The sequence below is a fragment of the Marmota flaviventris genome, chromosome 8 (assembly GCF_047511675.1).
Source record: "Marmota flaviventris isolate mMarFla1 chromosome 8, mMarFla1.hap1, whole genome shotgun sequence".
NCBI lineage: Eukaryota > Metazoa > Chordata > Mammalia > Rodentia > Sciuridae > Marmota > Marmota flaviventris.
Window position 1 is genome coordinate 20926370 of NC_092505.1, and position 24438 is coordinate 20950807.

Consider the following 24438-nt stretch of genomic DNA (forward strand, 5'->3'; position numbering starts at 1 on the left):
TATAAAAGACACTGTAGACTAATTTTTTTCAAGTAAATTAAAAGTTACTAAGGACTATAAAGACAAGGGCCACCCAAGGAAGCAGAGCTGTTCATGCCCCTGTGGCTTTGGCATTACCCCAATATTTTCTGTATATTCTTTGTAATTATAAAGCATTTTGTATAATCTGTGAGAATCTGCATAATCAAATTTTGTTTTGGATTTAAGTATAGATTTGGGTGAGTCAGAAAATAAATCAATAGCAGATCTGTATTACCCAAGGTTAACATTTATTCTGCAGAGAAATGGATAGGTTTCATGTCCTTCAAATAATCCTACAAAAATATAATTTCTGAGACTTGAGCATTTGAGATGAAACTTCTTGACAAGTACAAGACACACAGGTAGTCTCCTCTGATTAAACAGTCATTTAACTCTTAATTGTTGAAGCCCTTAACATGGTAAATTTAAATCCTCTCAATTATTTTAGACTGATGGTAAAAGGAACCAAAGGGAGTTCTAATATTTCTTCAATATAAATCAATTTCATTTTCCATTCAACATTAGACAATGAGGTATTTTAATCCCTTAATTGCTATTCCTAGGGAATAGGAAAAAAAATTAAAGTGGGTGTTACCAAATACTCCCCTAGGCATGAAAATCTCAATTAGGCATTTGTAGAGTGCCTAATTTACAGAAAATTCCCAGGGAACAATTTAAGATAACTAGTTGCAAAATGTTCCCCTTAGGTAAGTTAATGAGATGATTTGCTGAATGGGGCTATTATTAATAAGCCAATTACATGTTGAAGGGCAGCTACTGAAAAAAAATGGTCATTTTACTTTGATATAGCTCTTATTAAGCAATCCTCTTTGTCAGAAAATAGATAGCAGGGCCATATGTGAATTGGACACTTCTTAGTAGTAATTATGAAGTTATAATATCATAGAGAGAGATTTGCTATCCTCCATATAGGTAGGGGGTCAGAGGAAAGGTAGAAGGAGTCATAACATTTTTTAATTTGTAGAAGCTTCCTCATTGTGTTTATTCAGAACAAGCAGTAGTCCATTAACTTGCTTTATGTGGTTTCGTGGCATGTACAGTCAAACAAATCATTAATAAAAACTGAATAATTATAAAATTAAAGGACAATAGAGAAGATGAACTCATTATAAGTAGACTAATTTTAGGTTCTTCTGATTCTTTTGATGTATGATTTCCAATTTTCTATGGACATAAAGCATTTTCTGGATTTCCTGGCAGCATGGTTCAGTTGATATTTGTATGACTTTGTAAAAGGATACAGGATTCTGCAAATTCAGATTGCTACTGTGACTATAAGATAGGTGATTTAGCAATTAGGATAACTCACATATATATAAATATTTAAATACAAATATATTATATATAAGCATATATTTATATGAAAAGAAAAATATTTATGAAACATAATTTCTCATGAGATTTGGGAACATTACTGTTTGGACAATTTTAGCACAAACCTTTTAAATTGTTATTTATTTTTTTCATTATGATAAGTAACTCAAATTGCCTTTGTTCCATGTCCTGAAATTTGGTAAAATTTTGAAAGATGAGTCCTGTTTAATATGTCTGTAAACCTTTATCACCCACTTACTACTCAAGGGAATAAAAATCTAATTTTTTTTCTGGTCATTATATTCTGTGTTCTCACATCCATTAAAAACTTGCACATAGCAAAGCATCTTCTTCACAACTGATTTTTAAACTTCTTTTTGCATTCATCATTTCTCATATTTATGAATCTATTATAAGACTATATATAATTGCATAACATGAATTGATTGATTCACTGATGCATGTGTTCCTTCTGACAACAAATACTCTGTTTTACACTATCAATACAAACATGAACAAAACCATCCCCTTCTTTTACAACAAAGAATTCCACTAAAGCACTTCATACTTTTTAATGCTCAAAGTTATTCATGTTTAAAAATATTTCAAAACTGAGGCCAATAGCTTTAAATATATTTCAATGTGCACATTAAAATCTTATTAACTAAGAAGTTCACTCAACAAAAGCTCAACTTTATTATTTATCATTTTAATGCCCTTTTAAAACTTATCTCTTCTTTCTGTTCCAATTGAGATATTATACAACCTCCCAGACTCCAAATGACTTAAGAAGGTCAATTAAGACATAAAAACATATGTTATAACCATTGTTGTTGGTCCCTAAGGCACATTCCTCACAATTGATTTTCACTTACCAATTTTCCTGAGCCTTTCTTAGCTCAAGAAAACTATTTAATGTGCCCACACTAAGTGGTGGTTATGATCCCATAGCTATCATCAAATTAGAAGAAAAATTGTGAAAAACTCATGGAGTTTTAATTAATTTATTAAATTATGTGGAGTTATATTGACAGTTCAAGTACAAAATAGATGTGAATATTCTGTACTTAAAAACAATTTCTGCATTATTCTGAATACTTCATTTGGTTAATACCCTTGTCTTTACCTCCAATCTTTAAATCCAAGATTTAATCTTACTACCCTATAGTTAGAGGTGTTAATTTTCATGAAGGATCCAGAGAGACATCTCATTCAGATTTTATTATTCTAGTTCTATTCTAACAAATTCTGTTGTCTTGATGTGTGAGTGAACGAACCCATGTGCTCTATTTCAGGGTAACATAGGAAAACATGTGCTTCCTGATTCACAATCTACAGGAATTTACATACTATCTATCTGTATTTGTAAATGGGAAGTCCAGTGTTTTTCCCTTAGCATATTAAGTGCTTATACTTAGTGTGTGCTAGAAATCAAGAATCATATAAGGGGCATATTGTCTCTGTTATATTTCTCAGAATACAAAACATACTCTTGTCTACAATGGATTTGAAAGAAGAAATTTTGTGAAAATCTTAGGGGTGTTAATTATTTTCCAGATTCTCTATCTGATTTTTTTCCATAGAGGTTATCTAATTAAAAATTGAATTTCTTATCTCTCAATCATTTTTCACATTATTAAATTGGACTTTGCTCACTATGAAATTCATGAGGGTTTAGAAACTAATAGATGAAGTGGTTTAGAACATACTAAAGGAACAGATGCTCAAGTAAATCATTTCAATGCAAGGAAGAATATCAAGTCAAACGCCATTTTAAACACTTAGTGCCAAATGCTCTTGAAAAAAAAACCACATTTTTAAATGTCAAGAAAAAATGTGAATAAAATTGTCCCTTTATAAGATTAGCTATTTACTTAATCATGTTAATATAACTTCTTATTTAATCATAGTACCTTGAATGGGACCTTCAAAGCGAGAAACTTGTAGATGAGAGAGGTAGAAAAGGGAGGGACAAAATATAAGAGTATGTAGAATAGTTTAACACATTGAAGTGGAAGGCATACTACTAAAAAATATGCTAAGAGGAAAGTGTTCCAGAACGGCTGTATTTGGAAGCACAGGACCTGAGCAGCTGAGGTTAAATGAGGTGGTGGTTGAGGTGTTGATGTAATTTCACAGGCAGATGTTTATGTGGATACTATGCCTGCAAACTGTGTTAAGTTTGTATAGTCTTATCTTCTGTGATCTGCACCTTCTCTTCACCAAGTCACCCAAATTTTCTGTTTCAGTTTGTCCTTAAAAAATGTAAAAAATTATCATTTATATTTGATTGATTATAAAATACAACATCTCCAAGAGTGAGCAACACTTTTTTTGTAAGGCAAAACAACATAAAAAAATTACCTTTTCAAAACTTTTTATAGGTGCCAAAAATTCTGTTATTAAAACAGTATTCACTATTAAAGTGCTAGTGGCTCAGGGACAAGTAATATAGTAATAGATTATCAGTTAATTTAGTCATTTTTAAATTAATGCAATAAATCATTTCCATTATAATATTGAAAACTGAGACTTCAGTATTTTTTGGAATTTGAAAGGGTGGAAATTGGCAATGAAGAGGAGGGGAACAGGAAAGAAGGAACTGGGTAGGAACAAATATTTGGGGGGGTAAACAAAATTGTTGGATAAATAGTAAGAAAAATATTATTGGAAGATAGGCATTTACTTAAGATAAAATTGGTAACTATTAAATTTTAAGCTAAGGCTCAGCCATATCAAGTTAACTCTGTCATATCAACTATGTGAAAGTTAAAATTTGTTGATAACCATTATGTAAACTTGCATCTTTCTTACTTTGCTAATCTCATTATGATTAACAATGTAATTATTTGGATCTAGATGTGTTTCATACAACCTTTTCAGAAAAGCTAAATTGTAACCCACATTTAAAGAAATCAAATAAGTGCAAAGTCAACTTTAAATATTAATTTGTTTTAAAATAAACTATATTTATACACACACACACACACACACACACACACCATACACATATTCCTGAATGTCTGAAATGTCATTATTGACATTTTGTGACTATAACTGGCTACAAATCTGAGTAGGAAATTGCCTGGGGCTACTACCAGCAGTGCAGTGAATGGGAGGCAGTGATGTGAAATATTCTGCCTTGGTTGATAGAGCTTCAGATCCTCAAAATGAAACTTCCCAAAAATGCCACTACTGTGCCTTTCAGATACGCATTACCAGTGATGAGCATTAAAATGATAAAAATGATCACATTAACAGCTCAATCCCCACATTAGTAACACTTTATTTAAAAAAGGCCATAAGATAGATTTCTATATGATAAGAAAAAATTTTCATTTGCTTGGTGGTATTTTACTAAAAGATTCACTATATTGCTAAAACAGGAGACAGATTCAGCTAACTGGCTTATCCCTTCTTTTGTTGTTTCAAGTCTCTTCACATTGTGAATATGTACTAAAGCCACCATTTTAGGAACATCCTCTATATTCTTAGTATATAATACTAAGAATATAGTAAGAATAAAAGAGTATGAACAAAAATAGCTTGGATTCCTGATCATATTTCTAAGCTACTATCCTAACTCTGCATTATCTAACAAATATACTTATTTAATTCAAAAAAAAAAAAAAACCCAAGTCATCTTAATTTAATACCTTCAATTAATTATGTTTTCTAATGCCTGAAACCCAAATGTACATTATATCAAATAAACAGTCTATATCAACTTGAAGAGTAAAATTTACATAAAATTCACTTTCCAGGAATAAGATATCCCTTAAGTTTTGGGGTAAATATGTAATAACATTTATTGAATTTGTATTAAATGGAGAACGATGCATACTGTGTGCTGTAGTATTCTTAGTTTCTGAAGTATACTTTTAGATAACTGGAAATGTGAACAAAGATGAAAAAAGTTAATCCAACAGAAAAACATCACAGCATTTGTAAATTATGCCTGATTTCTTAATAAAAGGCACTAATAAAAGAATTGAAGAAAAGATACAGTTTAAAATAATAAATATTTTCTATCTTCAATTGAAATCAACAAGTCTGGTTTCACTGAATTTGTGCTATTTTCTACTATCAACTTATTAGAAAAGATAATCAAATATAGCTTTAATTTTAAATAAAAATTATATACATAAAATATATGACATATCCTCACAACTAGTTATTGCCTTTTTAAAAAATATTATTATTGTAGATGGACACAACATCTTTGTTTATTTTTATGTGGTGCTGAGGATCAAACCCAGGGCCTCACGTGTGTGAGGCAAGCGCTCTACCACTGAGCTACAACTCTAGCCCTAGTTACTACATTTTAATGTTCTCTAGTGGATGTGACTGGAGTTCTTTACACATTGTCAGAATATACCTATATATTATACCATCAGTTCTTCTAGGTGTAATTGTAGGTTGGCTATAACCTGCATGGAAGGCCTCTTGTTCCAGTACAATTCATGAATTTAATGCAAGCCAATGTGCCTTTGAGAGAGAATCTCTGCCTTCCATATAACTTCCAGATGAACAAAAGAGAATGTTCAAGGGACTTGGCCTAAGTAGCAAGACACTCTCACACCCCTGAGAGACCAATAGTGCTTTCAGAGCTGTCTTGTTGTCAAGGAATGAAGCCTGCACAGCAGAGTAAGCAACAGACTCATGGCTGCCCATCACTGTCAGCAGGAAATGCGGACCAAAGAATTGTCTTGTGAAGGGAATATTAATATTAAATTGAAAAGACTGAAATGAAATGTAAAAATAAACATGGAAGCAAGGCATTCACAATCAAATTCCCCTTTTATCACTTTTCAAAACCTAGGTGCTTAAATGTAGAAGAGCAATATTATAATGTAGAATATTGTGGACTGTAGGAAAATATTTATATTTTTCCACATGCTATTAAGAAGCACACTTTATAACCCATTTATAGCAGACACAATCAATGTTACTTATGGAAAAGGTTTAAATGGTTTTTGGTATCATTTTCAGCTAAAGAGGTAAAGTCCATGGGGACACTTGTTTCTCAGCACTCCATAGCCAGCAAATGTCACGCTTCCCCCATGTCTGTCAACAGTACTCATGAAGCTCTGGACTTCATTTATTAACTACAGCTAACTAAATTTGAGAAAATGAATCCTGTTTCCTAAAGTTTATTGTGCTCATTCTTTGCTAAATATTAAGGACAAAGTAATCTAATTATTTGATTATAATAACATATTCTGAGGTATGATTTGCTAATAATTCTACCCAAAGTATAAATAATGAACAAGAGGACATTGCCCAAAGTTACTAATATCAAGTGTAATGGAAAGTTAAAATTCACTGTGAAACTTGTCAGAAAAATAAGACAAATGGTATGTTCTTTCTGACATGTTGCCAATTAATATTTCACACCGAGAAATTAGAATATGCAATCCAAGAGATTATTTTGAAGCTCCATTTTTACATTTCACCAAAGGGGGAAAATAATAATTTATAATAACGAATATCAGGATTGAATATACATTTTCCAGATCTATTAACATAGTGTGACTCAGTGTCAGTAGAATTTGAAACATCTGATACAAAATAATAATAAATAAGGTACTTACACTTCTGTATTTCACTATGTATTCCAAAATAGGGGCCCCTCCATCATCCTGTTTGGTGATACTGAGTTTAAAACTCTTCCCACTGCTTGGCTGTCCGTGTATGGATGGAGGACTTGGTTCACCTAGATACGCAATACAACATTTCTTCATTTGCACACATGCCACATACCTAGAGAAACTGCATTTTAATAAGAGGAACATGGTCATATTATCAAATATATATTTTCCTGGATTCTACACTTGATATTTGCTCTTTGTTATGATGTGACCTCAGGACTGATTTACTTATCCGAGAATCTTCAACATTCAGAAATCTGGAAGTATCATGCCAAAATTGTGGTGAGACATATTATTTATATTGATGTGCAAATGCTTGAGGACAGTTTTGATTATTCAAATGTAAAACTTTATTTCTATTTTTATAAATAGCATATAATCCTAAGTAACTTATTAATGTAAATTTACATTGCAAAATTTGTTACCTGCTTTCATCAGCATTGTGTTTCATAGATGTAAATTCTAACAGTTTGTAATTTCCAATTCTTTGTACTGTTTTTTTTTTCAGTATTGTACTATTTTTAGTTTCGTCATATATTTGCCTTTGATACTATTCTTTGTGTACACTTGACATAATAGAGATGCTAATAAATTTTGAATAAAACAAGGATTCACTTATGTGTAAAACTTTTCTAAGGAAGGATACCATTACTGCTTGGTGACTTGGAATGGGGACTCTCTGCTCTGTGTCCCTGATTTGATATGCTTGGCATGCTCTGGCATCTATCTCTGTTTCCTACAGTTCTCTAAGGATATCGTTATGGCTATGAGTGTGGTTACAAAAAGGGTAAAACTAAGGATAAAACACAAACTTTAGTTTTCTGTGTTTCAGAACACTGTCTTTAACCTGTTGACCCAGAGGAATGTCAAGGCAGACAAATAAGCACAAAATGTGAAGAGGATTGCATGCTACTGATCTGCAGAAACTTGGTTCTGTTTGATTAGTTTTGTTTTCTCAGCAAGTTACCTTTATTTATAATGTGGTATTTATAACCTTTAGTAAGTAAGTAAATTCTTTTAGAAATGGTTAGGTCACAGCTGGGCATGGTGGCTCAGACCTGTAATCCAGCAACTTGGGAGGCTAAGACAGGAGGATAGCAAGTTTAAGACCAGCCTCAGCAACTTTGTGAGACACTAAGCAACTAGCAACTTAGCAACACTCTGCTTCAAAATAAATAAAATAAAATACAAAGGTCTAAGAAGCCTTTCAGTGCCCCCATGTTCAATCCCCAGGACCAAATAAATAAATAAACAAAAACAAAAAAGTAGGTCACTAAAGCAATATGACAATGAGATGTGTTGGCATATAGATAAGAAAATAAGTAGAAAAATAGATTCACATGTTATAGCTATATTGGAATAGAATCAAGGAATTGTAGACTAAATTTCCAAAAAGTTAATTAAATTAGCATATAGGTGTAATGATCCAACATAATTTGTATGCAAGAAATAGAATAGTATTTTGGCTAAGTGAATTGTAACTTCTATAAAGAAGAGTGCAATAATTCATTAAAAGTATTTAGTAATCAGGGGAAACCAAAGTATTTAAAATGAATCATAAATCTCAGGTGGTTTCATATAATTTCTAAATCAGAACTGAGAATTTCCATGTTGTATACTACAAATTCATTTAATAGCATTACTATAATAATTTTAATAATAATATTTGAAATAGTTATGAAGCAGAAACTATATTTTCAGAAGTGAATGCTTTACAAATATATTTTAAATATTGATGCATACATTTAACTGTTAAATAGATCCACTGTTGATTTCAATAAATCAAATTGTTATTTCATTTCAGTTGATATTTCCTTTGAAAAATAAAATTCAGGGGCTGGGGATGTGGCTCAAGTGGTAGCACGCTCGCCTGGCATGCATGCGGCCTGGGTTCGATCCTCAGCACCACATACAAACAAAGATGTTGTGTCCGCCGAAAAATAAAAAATAAATATTAAAAAAATTCTCTCTCTCTCTCTCTCTCTCTCTCTCTCTCTCTCTCTAAAAAAACTACTTTCATTAAAAAAAAAAAGAAAAAGAAAATTCAGAACAAATGTAATATTGGTTCTACTGGAGTTAAACATACTGAACTAATAGTTTTTGTTTTTGAGTACAATAGAATGTTTATGCAAAAGTAATAATATCAATAATAATCAGTAACTATATATCTTTGGCATATTAAGTACTTTTCATTAATTTTTTTTTTCATTTGAACTTCAAAAAATCCTGAGAAGCAGCTAAATACACCTTTTAAATTATTCATGGTATTTGGGAGAGATACGTGTCCAATTGTAAAACTGGAGAGATCATCCAGAATTGAATGGAAGAGATCATGTCTTCATTGTGAACTGATTTAGAGTGACCCTAGGTTTCACCAGAAGTAAAGAAATCAAAACAGACTGCAGAGTTTTATAGAGAAAGGAAACATCCTTTCTCTTCTTCAACCTCCATATAGAGAGGGCTTTGAGGCAGCAGTGGAGGATAGGTGAGGCAGGGGCCAGGCAAAGCTGTGTCTGGTGGAAAAGTGGGAAGGTAGGAAGGTGAAGGTATGGTTGAAAATTTTAAGAAGACTATATATGGATCAGATAAGAGGTAGGATTAGGCATAGAGACATATGTTCTGGGAGTCATTTTGGTAAAAAAAAAAAAAAATGAGCTACTAAAAAGAAAACGGCAGTGGAAATGGAGGGAAGGAAATTTGTCTGACAAGTTTTATGAGAATCAATAGAAACTTCTTGGTCAAAATTAAGGTAAGAATTTATTTAGGCCAATTTGGCTAATGTGTGTATCTGGTAGGTGGTTGTATGCACTTATTTTATAAGTCTTCTGCCATATTCATTATGGTTTCTCATATAACTTCACATAAACTAAATACCTCAGAATAGCATAGTTATAAAGAAAAGGTTACACAGTTTGTTTTCTCTTGTAGTCACTTTTGTAACTGATTAACTGAATGTTTCCTTTTTTGTGTCACTTAAGGGATAAAGGGAACAGTCATGCCTCAACAAAAGAACAGAATATTGGTTATGTTAAATAAACATTTTCCACTATCTCACATCATAAAGTTTGAATTCTAAAATCCAATTAATTAGCTGGTGTACAGAAAATCTCCTGATAGCAAATTTTAGGCTATGTATTTCACTGCTCCTTTCCTTTTTTGCCTACCTTTAAAGCAAAGTTATATTAATAACACAAAGATGCCACTATTTTTAGAAATCACTTTAACAGAGGCATGATTTATTTTCCCAAAGTGTTAAAACATATTCCTGTATTTAAAGATTCCACTAAAATTGCAAATGAAGAAAAGGGCAATACAGAGCAAAACATAGATGATTACTTACGAACTGGCAATGTTTGGAAGATTTCTATTTTACTGTAGTCTCCTTGCCCTTTTCCATTTACAGCTGCAACCCTGATTTCATAAGTTGTATTTGGTTCCAGGTTGCTCAAAACAACCATTGCTGAAAGAAAAAAAGAAAAATATATATATAAATATATGAATATATACCTAGGTTTAATGTGTTTCAATAAGGAAAACAGATTAGCTTGTTACAATGTTGAATATATAATTTCACTGTGAATATTTCTGTGAACTACCTGAAAAAAAAAGGATGGTCACATTAGAAAATAATAATCTATAAAATTTTCCTCTTCACTTCTATTTTAGCCTTCTGATCCCAAATAATAACATTCAAAGAAAAAAAAAAAAAAAACATTTAAGTTCCTTTTTGCCATACATATTCTTAGATAATATAAAATAAAATATATTCTCTCATTTTTATATTGTCCAAGAAATGGGAATGTTGTAAATAAATAATCTTTTCTGTATGTATCCCATAAGAGATGGAAAGTAGAATTAGGATTCCAAGTCAATTATTTCTATAGAATTTAATAGAGACATGCAATTCAACATATAGAGTCCTGGCCACTGATATGAGGTGCTTCCATTATGTTAAAGAAGTATCACAAAATCAAATACACAGTAAAAGTGGATCATTTATTTTAGAATCTCAAATGAAATCAAACTACTTTTAATACTAGTTTAAAGTATTCTTTCCTCATTCTCACAGTATCTTTCCTCTGAATTTCTTCTCAAAACAGAATAGTTATGAGAAAAAAAAGTTATAGTGATTTTTTCCCTGCAGTCAGAAACAAAATGTATGTGCCCAAATGTATGAAGAAAAATAAAACTGGAAAGGTTATGGGTCAAATGGAAGAGATCATGTTTTTATTGCAACAGATTAATATATATATATATATATATATATATATATATATATATATATATATATATATATATGTTAAACTACCCTACCAGTCCTGGATTCAACATGACAAAAAGGAAGAACCTGAAAAGATACAATGAAGTAAAGGTGATTTGATAATGTTGAATGCAAGTGTGGATTTCAAAATATTATACCTTCATAAGTTCTCTGATGAAATTTATAAACTTACATCTGTCTTTATCTTTAGTCTCTTTGGATAAAAAGCAATAATTTTATGAGTATAAATGGACATGTCTCAATGACAATCAAAAAGAAATCATGTCTGCTTTACATAATAGAAACAAGTCAAATGATCAATTCATAATAGAAGATATAATCAATCACAAAATAAAATATAGAATTATATAAGTAATCAGAACCATATTTTCAATGCTATTGAGTTTTTAAACTGTGGGTGAAAAATGATTGACATTTAACAAAATACCAAAGTAATAATACATTTTTCAGATGATTACATTGTCATATATATTCACTAGATGACATTTTCCACAATGTCTGAGGAGACTTAATAAATTTGTTTTGGTACTTCTGTTCAGTTCTTTCCCCAAATATTCCTTATCATTGTGTCTGTTTAGTTTTTCATATTGGCAATTACTACATCTTCACTGAATTATTCATTAAGCTCTATAAAAGAAAAATAATTTGTTGAATGTACTGTAGAGATCTTTTCTTCACCTAAAATACAAAATTAAATATGTAAATTATGGAACTCCAGATAAATATTACTTAAGAGTGGAGTCTATATATCAACCAGAACTGATTTTTAATTCTTAATTTGTTTTATTGAAACAATATGCATATTTTAGGGGCACCATATTTTATTTCGACACATATATACACTGTTTAATATTCAATAAAGAAAACCATGTTTATATCCTCAAATACTTACCATTAATTTGTGGTGAAAATATTTCAAATAGTTTCTTCTAATTTTAACCAGATTTTATGTAATCACATAGAGATGTTTTAAAATTGGCAGAAAGAATAAATTTCCAACTGAAAAATTCAGGTCTGTATATCTCTATTTCTTTAACTTACCAGGAAATTAAAATTGCTCTTAAGAGAGTGAATCACCTGTTAAGCCTCAGATTATAACACAAAATGTCATATTGAAGGGAAAGAAATTAGGGAAAACTGATTGGCACAGACATTTGATTGGTGGGAAGCTGAACGGATAAATGGGAAAATAATGGCTTGAACACAATGATTCCTATTAGACTTTTCAGGAAAGCCAAATCCAGTTCATGATCAGGAATCAATTTATATATAATATGAGCTCCAGAAAAAAAAAATGTAGTTACAATGTAGAGAAGATGATTGCTTGCATGGATCTTGTTATGTAGATTATGGAAAACAAGAAAGAATCTAAATTAGATTTGTATCTTAAATGCTAAGAAGTTGTACTTCTGACATTATTGGGAAAGCTTCTACTCAAAGCCAGCATAACCAAGAATTCACAAGTAACAGTGCTATCCCACTCCTCCGTTTATACCCCAAAGACTTTAAATCGGCATATGACAGTGATACAGCCCTATCAATGCTTATAGCAGCTCAACTCACAATAGCTACACTATGGAGCCAAATAGGTGTCCTTCAACAGGTGAATGGATAAAGAAAATATGGTATATATACACACAGTGAAATATCAGTCAGCCATAAAGAAGGATAAAATATAGTATTTGCAGGTAAATGGATGGGGCTCAACAATATCATGCTAAGTAAAATAAGACAATCCCCCCCCAAACCAAAGGCTGAATGTTTTCTCTGATATACAGATGCTAATTCACAATGGGGCCAGGGCTAGGGAAGAACAGAGATACTTTGGATTTGACAGAGAGGAGTGAAAGAAGGGGAGGAATATAGGGGTAGGAAGGATAGTAGAATGAACTGGACATTATTACCTTATGTGCACATGTGACTACACAATCGGTGTAATTCCACATCATGTACAAACAGAAGAATGAGAAGTTATACTTCATTTGTGTATGTGTCGAAATGCATTCTATTGTTGTGAATAACTAATTAGAAAACATTTTTTAAAAAGTTAATCTTATTTTGTCAATTTAATTGGTAATAAGCATAAGTAAAATTAAAAGCAAGGGGAATAACATCTGCTGTTCTTCAAAGACAGATTTTATAAGAATGTGTTTATTCTTCAAGGCATAAAGCAAAAATTATTCTTGTGGATAAACAGTCTGACATCATGGTGCTGTCAGTATTCGATGATACACTTCTTTCCCCCAGGGAAGCATGACTTGATGTAGCATGGGCACATTAGGTGAGAAGACTGCAGGATCTCTGACTGCAATGACTTCTGAAGTAAGACACAGCAGTATGATGCATGACTTCTAAAAGAAGTCATGGAGCTTTGGGCCTGGTCTCATCATTGACTGGATCCAAGCAAGTCTTATAGCCAAGTTGGCCTATCAATTTTTAAATAGACTTTCATATTAAATGTCATGAACAAAGGCATAAAACCAAATTTTAAAAAGATAGATAAAATGATTTATAGTTGGTAGAAAAACCACCACCATGCATCCTTTACCTATGAAAATGGGAATATTATCTGCTGTCTGTGAGATAATACAAAATCATATGTAGCTCCAAAGTGATTCATGTTTTTACTATATGTCTGATGACTAAAAACTATGTATAACTGCTAGATATGCTTCTAGTAATATTCACTTAAAATATTAATCACCATTTACATGGATAATCTACAGAGTATTAGAGTATTTGCTACATAAGAATATATGAGAGTTTACTGTTGCTAACAACATCGATATTTCATGTTTCTCCAGATTTCTGTAATGTACAGTTGTAGCTGTGATCATCATTGTAAAGCCATGCAGTATATTGTTTCATAGCTACATCAATCAGGGCAATCGGAAATGTTCATACTCAGTGATTCACCCTGAAAGCAATTCAACTAGAAAACAACAGAATTTGAAGCACACAATTTTAATTGCAAACAAAATTCCTCATAAATCAGAAGTATGGAGATCACATACTAGGTGTAGGCTAAAAATAGAAAATAACAGATCCATTAAAGTATCAGAACATATTTAATCACAGGAAAATCAAGTTTGTACCTCCTTTAACAATAATAACACCCACCCCTCAATTTTTTTTTCACATTTTACTTGAGTTATCTGCTTATTACAGGCATTCTCCTTTTTCAAACATTTCATAGGGGCTATGACAAGTCTAGAGTGTCCCATGAGGGCTTCCAAGGGAAACTACTTTTTTATTTACATTATGATCAGATCAGAGTGAATTTGATTGTTTCCTCACCTTCTATTCTCCATATCAAGGTTTCCCTGTTACTAAGTTTCACAGCAAAGTAATTGGCAGGGGAGAGGAGCAAAGAGGGTAAAAATAAAGGTTAACCTGTTATAACAGTGGGCTAAAACACTTAACCTTAAGCTGAATGAGAGGAAGGCGTATAGATGATCTTCAAAATTATAGGGAAAAGGTTTGAAAGTAAACCTCTTGATGCAAGTTTTACAAAGATCATGTACAAGACGTCAGTTCGGTGTTGAGTTCTGAATTTAAAGGTTTTGGTATAATAGCCCTTATATGAGGCTTATTAACATTCTGTGAAAATAAAGATCATTGTATGAAATAGAAAGAACACCATAAATGGACTAAATTAAAGAGAAGACAGGAAAAAATTCCAGGGAGGCCAACCTGGAACTGTAATTTGCTTTGACTTTCTTAAATAAGAGGATATATACATAAATCATCCATAATTTACTGGCATATTACCAAACACAGGGTTTCTGAACATGTTCAAGCTAGGGCTTGAAAGCAAACCACCACTTGAAATACAAAAGGCTGTGTACTCTATAATAGAATCTTGCCTCAAATTACCAAGCTTGTTAATGGAACACATTTTTTCCCTTAAATGTGACCATACAATAGAACAATGGAACTATAAACTGAGGTGTAGGGTGGGTACTTTCCCTATAATTTATTAGAAATTCAAACTAAGAATTTAGGTGGAAGTAGAACTAGATTATAAAATAGTAAAAGTTCTGTATGGTCAAATTTTGTAAATTAATACACATTATAGCTATATTAAGCTAGCATGATTTAGAAATCATAGTGCAATTCTTCTGAAATTTATAAACAGTCAACTAGATTTCATTGTTATGGCACAGGGATGAACTCTACAAAGCAGCTGGTTTTCCTAATTAATTTAATGTTTTTCTTTGATTTAAATATTAGTGAGTTTCATAAATATCCTTTGGGTATAAATGCAAAATGTATAATAAATAAATGATATTTATTTGGGGAAATGACAGAAAAAAATAAACCCTTACAGTGTTTTTATAAGCATGGAAATGATGCTGAGAGAGAAAAAAAAGAAATTCTATTCTGTATATGGAATTTGGACTTTATAACAGGGAGCTAATCAAAATTTGTTTAGATAATATGTTATAAATATCTTCCCTTTGTGAAATTAAGCAGAGGCTAAGAAACATTGATGTACAAACTTTAGAGCATAAGAAATTACTTATGTGTTAACTAATTAGGCAGAGTCAAATTCTAAAGTGATATTAAACTTATTCCTATTCTTCAGGTCTTAAATCCTGGATCACTCCATGGGGTTTTTCTGCCATTCAATGTAAGCAGATAAGGTTTCCCTCAAGGTCAAACTGCTATATCACTCACCTGAAATGGGATTGTTTCTATTGCCAAACAGGAACACTATGGAATAATTCTGAGCTATAAGAAATCATAAAGCTTAACTGGATCATTCAAAATTACAATTGCTAGAAATATCAGACAGATCAGAAAACTGAGGGAAGTAAATTTCCCAGGGAGGATTCAGTCTTTGCTCAAATAAAAACAAGGCAATAAAATTTTTAATTTTATTAAATTGGAAGGAAATGTTTCCTCCTGCAAGAAATTGGAACAGGCTTAAATAATAATAAAGCACTTTTTATTGCTTCTATCCATAGTGTTGAATTTTTTAATATTATTATTCCAGTTACACATGAAAAAAATGACTACAGGAATAATCCATTGATATAGAAAGTGTCTTAAGATTTCTTTTAAGATTTTATGTATGTAATTATCTCTGTTCAATGTTTTTTCATTTATGTTAGAAATTTAAATTTTCACATTTGTACAAATTAGAGTGTATTTCAAATTTCCAATAGTTTTATTCATAAGAATATGATCCTTCATTTTAAAAGTGCTTTCAAGACTTGTATGAGTCATATAATATTGTATGAGATACACCTGGATGTAAATATCCTTTATAGATGTATCCTCCATTATAAATAAATTATATAAGTATATGTTAATAAATAATAGAAATAAATTAATAATTGTGTTATTTTTGTGAGGTTTTATTTTAAAAATTGCCGATGACAATAAAATCACAGGTTAGCACTTCTAAATATCCAGTACTTACTTATTGTACTGTTTTAATGTTATTTTCCATCACAAGTATGTGTAAAATAAACAATTTAACAACTGAGTTTTAACTAAGGTGACATTTTTACACAAGGTACATATTACTTCTTGAAGTGAAATGGCTCTAGCTGAAATATGCAAACTTCACCTATATGAAAAGTATGACTTGAAAACACTTTAATCAAACCAAATATGTTTTATAAAAATCATATATGTTGAGAGAATTTTTTTTCCATTTCAAATGGAATACTTTTAAGGTATATAACATTGTTTAACCAGGAAGAGTTCAATTGATAATTTTCTTTTTAAGATCCAGTATGTATGCAGTATATAGTTGATTACATTTCCTTTCATAGTCTAAAACAGTAGGTTCTTAAAAGTTCTTAGGACATTTATGGATGATTGATTACAACTCGAAAATGACTTTTCACTCATATACCATGAAACCCTTTTTCTGCAATAAATCGATTTTTACTTTGGCAGATGGGCAGATTTAAGTTAGGCATTTGTAATACAATATCCCTTTTCTTTTGTGCCTAAAAAGATCTGAACATACTTTTAGTTATTAAATTTCCTAATAAACTCTATGCATCACTTTTTCTGACTTATTGATCATATTCTATCATTGCATTTGGCAATCTTTGAGAAGCTTTTTATTATAAAGATCATATGAAAATATGAATTGTATGTAAATATTGTTGCCAGCCTTCATGTAGTCTATGCACTTTATATGTAAAATATTAATTCAGTAAAGATTTTTTTAATCTGCCAAAAAAAAACAGTGCTTTTAAATAAATTGGCTAAAGGGCACATTTGTTAAAACTGTTGTCTATTATCACTCATTCACATTATTATTTTGCTGCTGAACATTTCAAGCACATTTTACTTCTCTAAGTAAAAATTATCTGGGGGAAACAAAGCCCTCTATTTAAATCTCATTTCAAACTGCTTCTTTTTATTGGAGCATATTAATTATACAGAATGTTAAATTCCATTGTGGAATATTCAAACATATATAAAACTATAATTTGATCAATTTCACTCTTTGGAACCTGTCAAACACACTTCCCCTCCTTTTCCCTGATCCCCTTCTACTACCTGATGGTCTTCTTTGTGGTTTCATGGTGTCCATTTTTTTCTTAATTCCCTCTACATTTACACATTTGATACAAAACTTAGAGAAATTCCCTGTGTTTGGCTTATTACACTCAAAATTATGGTCCCCAGTTCCATCAATTTGTAGAAAATGACACAATTTCATTCTCCTTTGTGGAAAAATACATTTCCATTAAGTATATATACCACATTTTCTTTATCCATTCATCTGTTGATGGACACCCTTGCTAATTCCATAACTTGGTTGTTGTGAATTATGCTGCTATAAAAATAGGTATTCACAAATCTCGAAGATATGCTGACTTGAATTCTTATGGATAAATATCAAGGAGTGGTAGAGCTGGATCATATGGCTATTTCATTTCTACTCTTCTGAAGTTTTCCATACTCACTTTCATATTGGTTGTACAAATGTACAGTCCCAGGAACAGTGTATGAATTCCTTTTTCCCTGAATCCTCCCCAGTATTTATTGTTATTTGCATTCTTCATGATTGCTATTCTAATTGGAATAAGATGAAATCTCAGTTTTGATTTGCATTTCCTTGACAGCTAAATATATTGAATATTTTTTCATATAATTGTTGGTCATTTATACACATTCTTTTGAGATGTTAGCTAAGTCCATTTTTCTATTCATTGATGGGGTTGTTTTAATAATGCTGAGATTTTGAGTTCTTTATATATTCTAGATATTAATTCTCTATTGGAAGGGAAGCTGGCAAAATTGTTCTCTCATTCCATAAGATTTCTCTTCCTTCTATTAATTTTTTCCCTTTGCTCTACAGAATCATTTAAATTTTATGCCAACCCATTTATCGATTCTGTAATTTCCAAACCTCCTTGGATCCTATTCAGACCTATATACTAAGTGCATGCCTTATTTTTTCTTCAACAATTGCAAGTATCTGGTCTGATACTTGGGTCTTTGATTCATTTTGAGTTGATTTTTGTGTAGTCTGAGAGAGAGGGATATAGTTTTATTCTTCAACATTTGAATATCCTGTTTGCCTAGGACCACTTGTTAAAGTGGCTGTCTCCCCCACCCCAGCCCCTTTAATGTATGTTTTCAGCACCTTTGTCAAGAATCTGATCATTTTAAGTATTTGGTCTTGTCTCTGTGTCATCTATTCTATGTATCTTCTATGTGTTTGTTTACATGCCAGTAGCATGGTGTTTTTTTGTTACTATGACTCTAGTATAATTTGAAGGAAGGTATTGTGATGCCACTTAAGATGACTTTAGCTATCCTGGTTCTTTTCTTCCATATAAATTTTAGATACATTGTTGTTGTTGTTTTCAGTTGTGAGAAAAATAACATTGGCATTTTGATGAGAATAGCATTAAATCTGTAGATCACTTTTGATAGTGAGGCCATTTTAACAATGATCAATTCTGCCTATTCATAAACAAAGGAGGTCTTTTCAGCTTTGGGTGTCTTCTTTGATTTCTTTTTCTTCTTCTCCCCCCCCCCCCTTCTTCTTTTCTTTTATTTTCTTGCATTTTGTAATTATAGAGACTTTTCACCTCTTTAGTTAGTTAGAATTATTTCCAAGTATTCTAGTTTCTTTTTGTTTACACTATTTTAAATAGCATTGTTCTCCTGAGTTCTTTCTCAAGAGATTAATTATTGGTGTATAGAAAAGCAATTGATATTTGAATGTTACTTTTGTATCCTGTTACTGCTAAATTTGTTTATTAGTTCTAGAAATCTGGTGGTGAAGTTTTAAGGATCTTCTTACTATCCTATTGTAGCCAGAATTAGACAGGCAGTCAGTATAGACAGGTAAATCAAGTCAGATCCTATCAAGGAGGCCAATTTTGAGTGAGTCTGGGAAGTTGGAGACTTTCCCCTGAGGGATTGAAAAGTTAATTCCTTCAGAGCCCTCCCTCCACCCTTTTCAAGAACCTGCCCCTGCTCCAACCTGTTTCCAAGGTAACCTGTCCCAGGAATTGCCCCTCCCTACAGGGAGCTATAAGGTTGTGAAGGTGTCCTGGGCTGCTCCATCCTGCCCTTCCCCATTCAGCCCACCTGTTTCCCACCTTTTGGCCATCCCATCAAGCAAGCATTCCTGGGCCTAGTCCTGGGCCTAGTCTCCAATGCTGGAAGGAGAAAAATAAGGGGAAAAGGCAGGAGAATAAAGGAAGCCTAGGACACATAAAAAAAGGCAGAACACCTTACTTCTGGGAACACCAGGATACCAGCTATAGCCCCCTTCTCCCTCGAGGGAAAAGTTTATGTTACCCCTTTTTAAATAAACCCTGCTTTATATGCTTGCCTCAGTGTGCTTCTCTAATGTTCAAACTTCAACAATTGAGGGAGCAGAACTCCTTACTGGTAACCATTGGTATCACTGTCATCTATACCACAGGGAAAATTTGACTTCATCTCCTGTTGTTATCCCTTTAAATTCTTCTCTTGCCTAATTGCTCTGTTTAAAGTTTCAAGGACTTTATTGAATAGGAGTCATGAAAGTGGACATTTTCATTTTCTTTTTTGATTTTATAGTAAATGCTTTCAGTTTTTGCCCATTCAGTGTGAAAATGACCTTAGGTTTGTCATATAGAGTCTTTAAGATAATTAGTTAAGTTCTCCTATCCCTGCTTTCTTAAGAGTTTTTATCATGAGGGAATGTTGAATTTTGTCAAAGGCTATTTCTGCATCCAGTTTATCATGCAATTTTTGTCCTTGATTCTATTTATGTGGCATATTATTTTTATTAATTTGCATATGTTAAACTATTCTTATATCACTGAAATTAAACCGACTTGATAATGGTGTATGAACTTTCTAAGGCATTCTTAAATTCAATTTCTAATATTTAATAAGCATTTTGTATATATGTTCATAAAGGACATTGATTTCTTTCAGTGAAGAGTCCTTATTGTATTTTGGAATCATGATGATTCTAGTTTCATATAATGGGTTTAGAAGTCTTCCTTCCCTTTGAATTTCATAGAATAATTGAGGACCATTGGCATTAGTTTTAAAGATCTGGTAGAATTTATTAATGAATCCTTATGTCCTGGGTATTTCTTTATCAGAGTTTTTTATTACCAGTTCAGTTTCATTGCTTGTTATTCTTCTCTTTAGGTTTTCCATATCTTCTTGGTCTAATTATATGAGGTCATATGTGTTAGAAGTTGAGCCACTTCTGATTTTATAATTTTCCTAATATAAGTTTCGAAACAGTTCCTAATGATTACCTGGATTTCAGTGATGACTCTTGTAATATTTCCTTTTTCAACTTCAATTTTATTAATTTGGGTCTTTTTCCTCTTCTATTACTTACTTGTGTTTATTTTTTGGGGTATCTTTTTAAATAGTCAACTCTGTTTCATGAATCCTTTGTATTGTTCTTTTATTCTATATTTTATTAGTTTCAGCTGTGTTCTTTTTCTTTTCTTTTTTTATACTGGTTTTGAGATTCATCATTTTGGATCTTCCTCATTTTTTTAATGTAGGCCCTCATGGATATAAACTTCTCTTTAAAACTGTTTTTACTTTATCCCAATTCAAGCATGTTATATTTATATTCTCATTTGATGATAATAATTATTCAATTTACCTCTGATTTCTTTGATCACTCATTAAAAATGTTATTAAATTCCCATGTTTTTAGATAGTTTTTGCACATTTATTGTGTTCTTGATTTATAAATTTGTTCCATTATGATCCACGGAGACATAAGAAATCATTTCAACGTTTTCTTTAAGAGAGAGAGAGAGAGAGAGAACTTTTTAAGTATTTATTTGTTAGATTTTGGTGGACACAACATCTTTATTTTTATGTGGTGCTGAGGATCAAACCCAGGGCCCTGCGCATGACAGGCGAGCACACTACTGCTTGAGACACATCCCCAGCCCTCAACATTTTTGTTTTTGCTAAGACTTGTTTGGGGGCCCAATAAATGATCTATTTTGGAGAAAGTTCCATTAGCAACTAAAATGAAAATATATTCAATTCTTATTAGATGTTAATAGTCTACAGATGAGTTCTTTTGACCTATAGTGTATTTTAACTCTCTAGTAACTTTGCTGATTTGATATCTGGATGAATTATTAGGGAGAGAAGTGTATTGAAGTTACCTGCTGATATTGTATTGGGGTCAATCTGAAGCTTTTTGTGTAGCAGTATTTATTTTATGAAATGAGGTACATCAAAGTTTAGGTGAAAATTATTTACAATTATTATATCTTGCATTTTCCTTTTTTCAAAATCTGGTAAACTTCTATGTCACTTCTCACTAATATGTCTTGAAGTCTGCTTTGTAGGATATGACAGTAGCTACTCTTTCTTGCTTTTATATTACATTTGCATGGAATATTATTTTCTATACTTTAACATTCATTATATTGATGTCTTTTCCAATGATGCTATTTCTTTCAGGAAACATAAAATTTGACATTTAAAAAAAATCCAATCTGATACTCTTCTAATGAGATTCATCCTTTCCAGAGTTTTCTTTTTTAAACATGTTTTTTAGTTGTAGATGGATACAATACCTGTATTTATATGCTTACTTATTTTTATGTGGCTTTGGGGATTGAACTCAGTGCCTCATACATGCTAGGCAAGCGCTCTACCACTGAGCTACAGCTCTTCATTGTTTTCATCCTCTTGTCTTTGTTTAATTCCTTTAAGTCATTATTTTCTTTAGTTTATGCTTTTTTTTTTTTTTTTGAAAGGTTTTATTTCTCCTTCAGTTCTGGAGGATATCATCCTGGATGTAGTAATCTATGTTTGCAGAAATTCTCTTCCAAGATTTGAAATATATCCTCCTAGCCCTCTGGGTCTTTAGGGTTTCTGCTAATATGCGCTATTATTCCAAATTTTGTAAGTGACTTAGGGTTTCTCTCTTGTATATTTTCAATTTTTTTCTGTTTTCCGTATTTTTGGCATTTTATATATAATGTGTAGTGAACATGTTCCTTTCTGTTCTTGTCTATTTGGGGTTTGAAATATCCCCAGTATCCGAATATCCATCTCATTCCCAAGGTCTGGGTAAATTTCTGCCATTCCTTCACTGCAGTCATTTTAAGTTATATGAGCCTGTATCTTTGCTCCTTTCTTAATCTCTATGAGCTTTAATTTGGCCTCTTAATTTTGTGCCAGACAAAGTTCTTATATATTTTGATCAATCATAGTTTATTAGTTTTTTTTTTTGTTGTTGTTATTAGCTGAATGTGTAAGTTCATCAATTTTGTCTTCAAGCTCTGAAATTCTGTTTACTAGTCTGCTTTTGATCTTGTCTACTGGAGAGACTTCCAACAAGTTTTTTTTTTTTTTAATATATTTTTTTTAGTTGTCAATGGATCTTTGTTTTTATTTATTTATATGTGGTGTTGAGAATGGAACCCATTGCTTCACACATGCTAGGCAAGCCCTCTACCACTGAGCCACAACCCCAGCTCCATCAAAATTTTTATTTGACTTACTGTGTCCTTAATTTCCAAGATTTCTGTTTGTTTGTCTCAGAATCTCTGTTTCTTTATTGAAATGTTCTTTAATATCCTGAATGTCCCCTTCAATTCCTTCCTTAGTTCTTCTTTTGATTCATGAATCATTTTAACACCCAGCTTCTAAAATTATTTCTCTAGCATTTCCTTCTCTTCAATATTCATGGAATTAGTTACTGGGGACTTATGTATTTCTGGAAGCTTCTTATTACCATATTTACTCAAGTTGCCTACATCCCTATGTTGACATTTTTACATCTGATAGGTTGTCTATCTCACTGTTGTGTGAGATCCCATCTGAATGTAAAAGTTAAAAGGGAATTAAAGACTGCAAAGGCCAAGATAAGGGCTTTGGGTGCAAGGAGATATGGTATGTTGTGATAGCTTTTGTCCTCTTATATTGAAAGGAACAGTACAGCACTTTTCTTTCTTTTTTATAAATGTCCTACTCCGTTTCATAAAGGCTCTGTCCTCATCAGCTAATCATATCCCAAAAGCCCCACGTATAAATGCCATAATTCTGAGAATTAGATTTCAACATATGAACTTTGGAGGAACACAAAAATGCAATCTGTACCAATTTTCTTCTAGTAGTTTTATGGATTTATGGTTCAGTTAGGACCTTTAAATCTTTAGTGGACTTTGAATTTATATTTGCATACAGTATGAGGTACTTTTAAAAAAGAATTCAAATTATTAGAAAATATCATGCCCTTCTTGGAATACTTTATTTAATTATGTGTTTCTAAATTCTCATTAGACTAAACAATGTAAATGCATGCTGATGGTTTTAATGAATTCCTAGCACTCTAAAATGAAAGCAGTTCAGTGATTTTCCTTATAGTTCACAGAAGCACATTATAAGCATAGTTAAAATGCAAGATAGGAGACTCAGAACAATGACAGATCAGACTGATTAATAAGAGACCTGAATCTTAGGCCTCTTGTAGAAAAGAAGCACTTACCAGCCATTCTGCCCTTTGTACATTTTGTAAAATTTATTCTGTTCTTTCAAAGTGCTGAATAAATCAATTTCATATATTTCATTGAAAATTCTCAAATATATTTCCAAAGAATTAGGCATAAACAATTCTTGCTTTATAATTTATATTCATTACTATAGAACTTACCAAATTACGCAGAG

General features: G+C 31.7%; 1 protein-coding gene across 1 annotated transcript in view; it reads right to left on the reverse strand.

The window, feature by feature from the left end:
* Ncam2 (neural cell adhesion molecule 2) overlaps positions 1-24438 on the reverse strand; it is a 231657-nt gene that overhangs the window by 44144 nt on the left and 163075 nt on the right. Inside the window, exons 13-14 of the mRNA XM_071615777.1 lie at positions 10348-10467; positions 6951-7072 (exon numbers count right to left, since the gene is read on the reverse strand). Of these exons, the coding sequence (XP_071471878.1) occupies positions 6951-7072; positions 10348-10467 (242 nt within the window). The remainder of the gene's footprint in view (positions 1-6950; positions 7073-10347; positions 10468-24438) is intronic.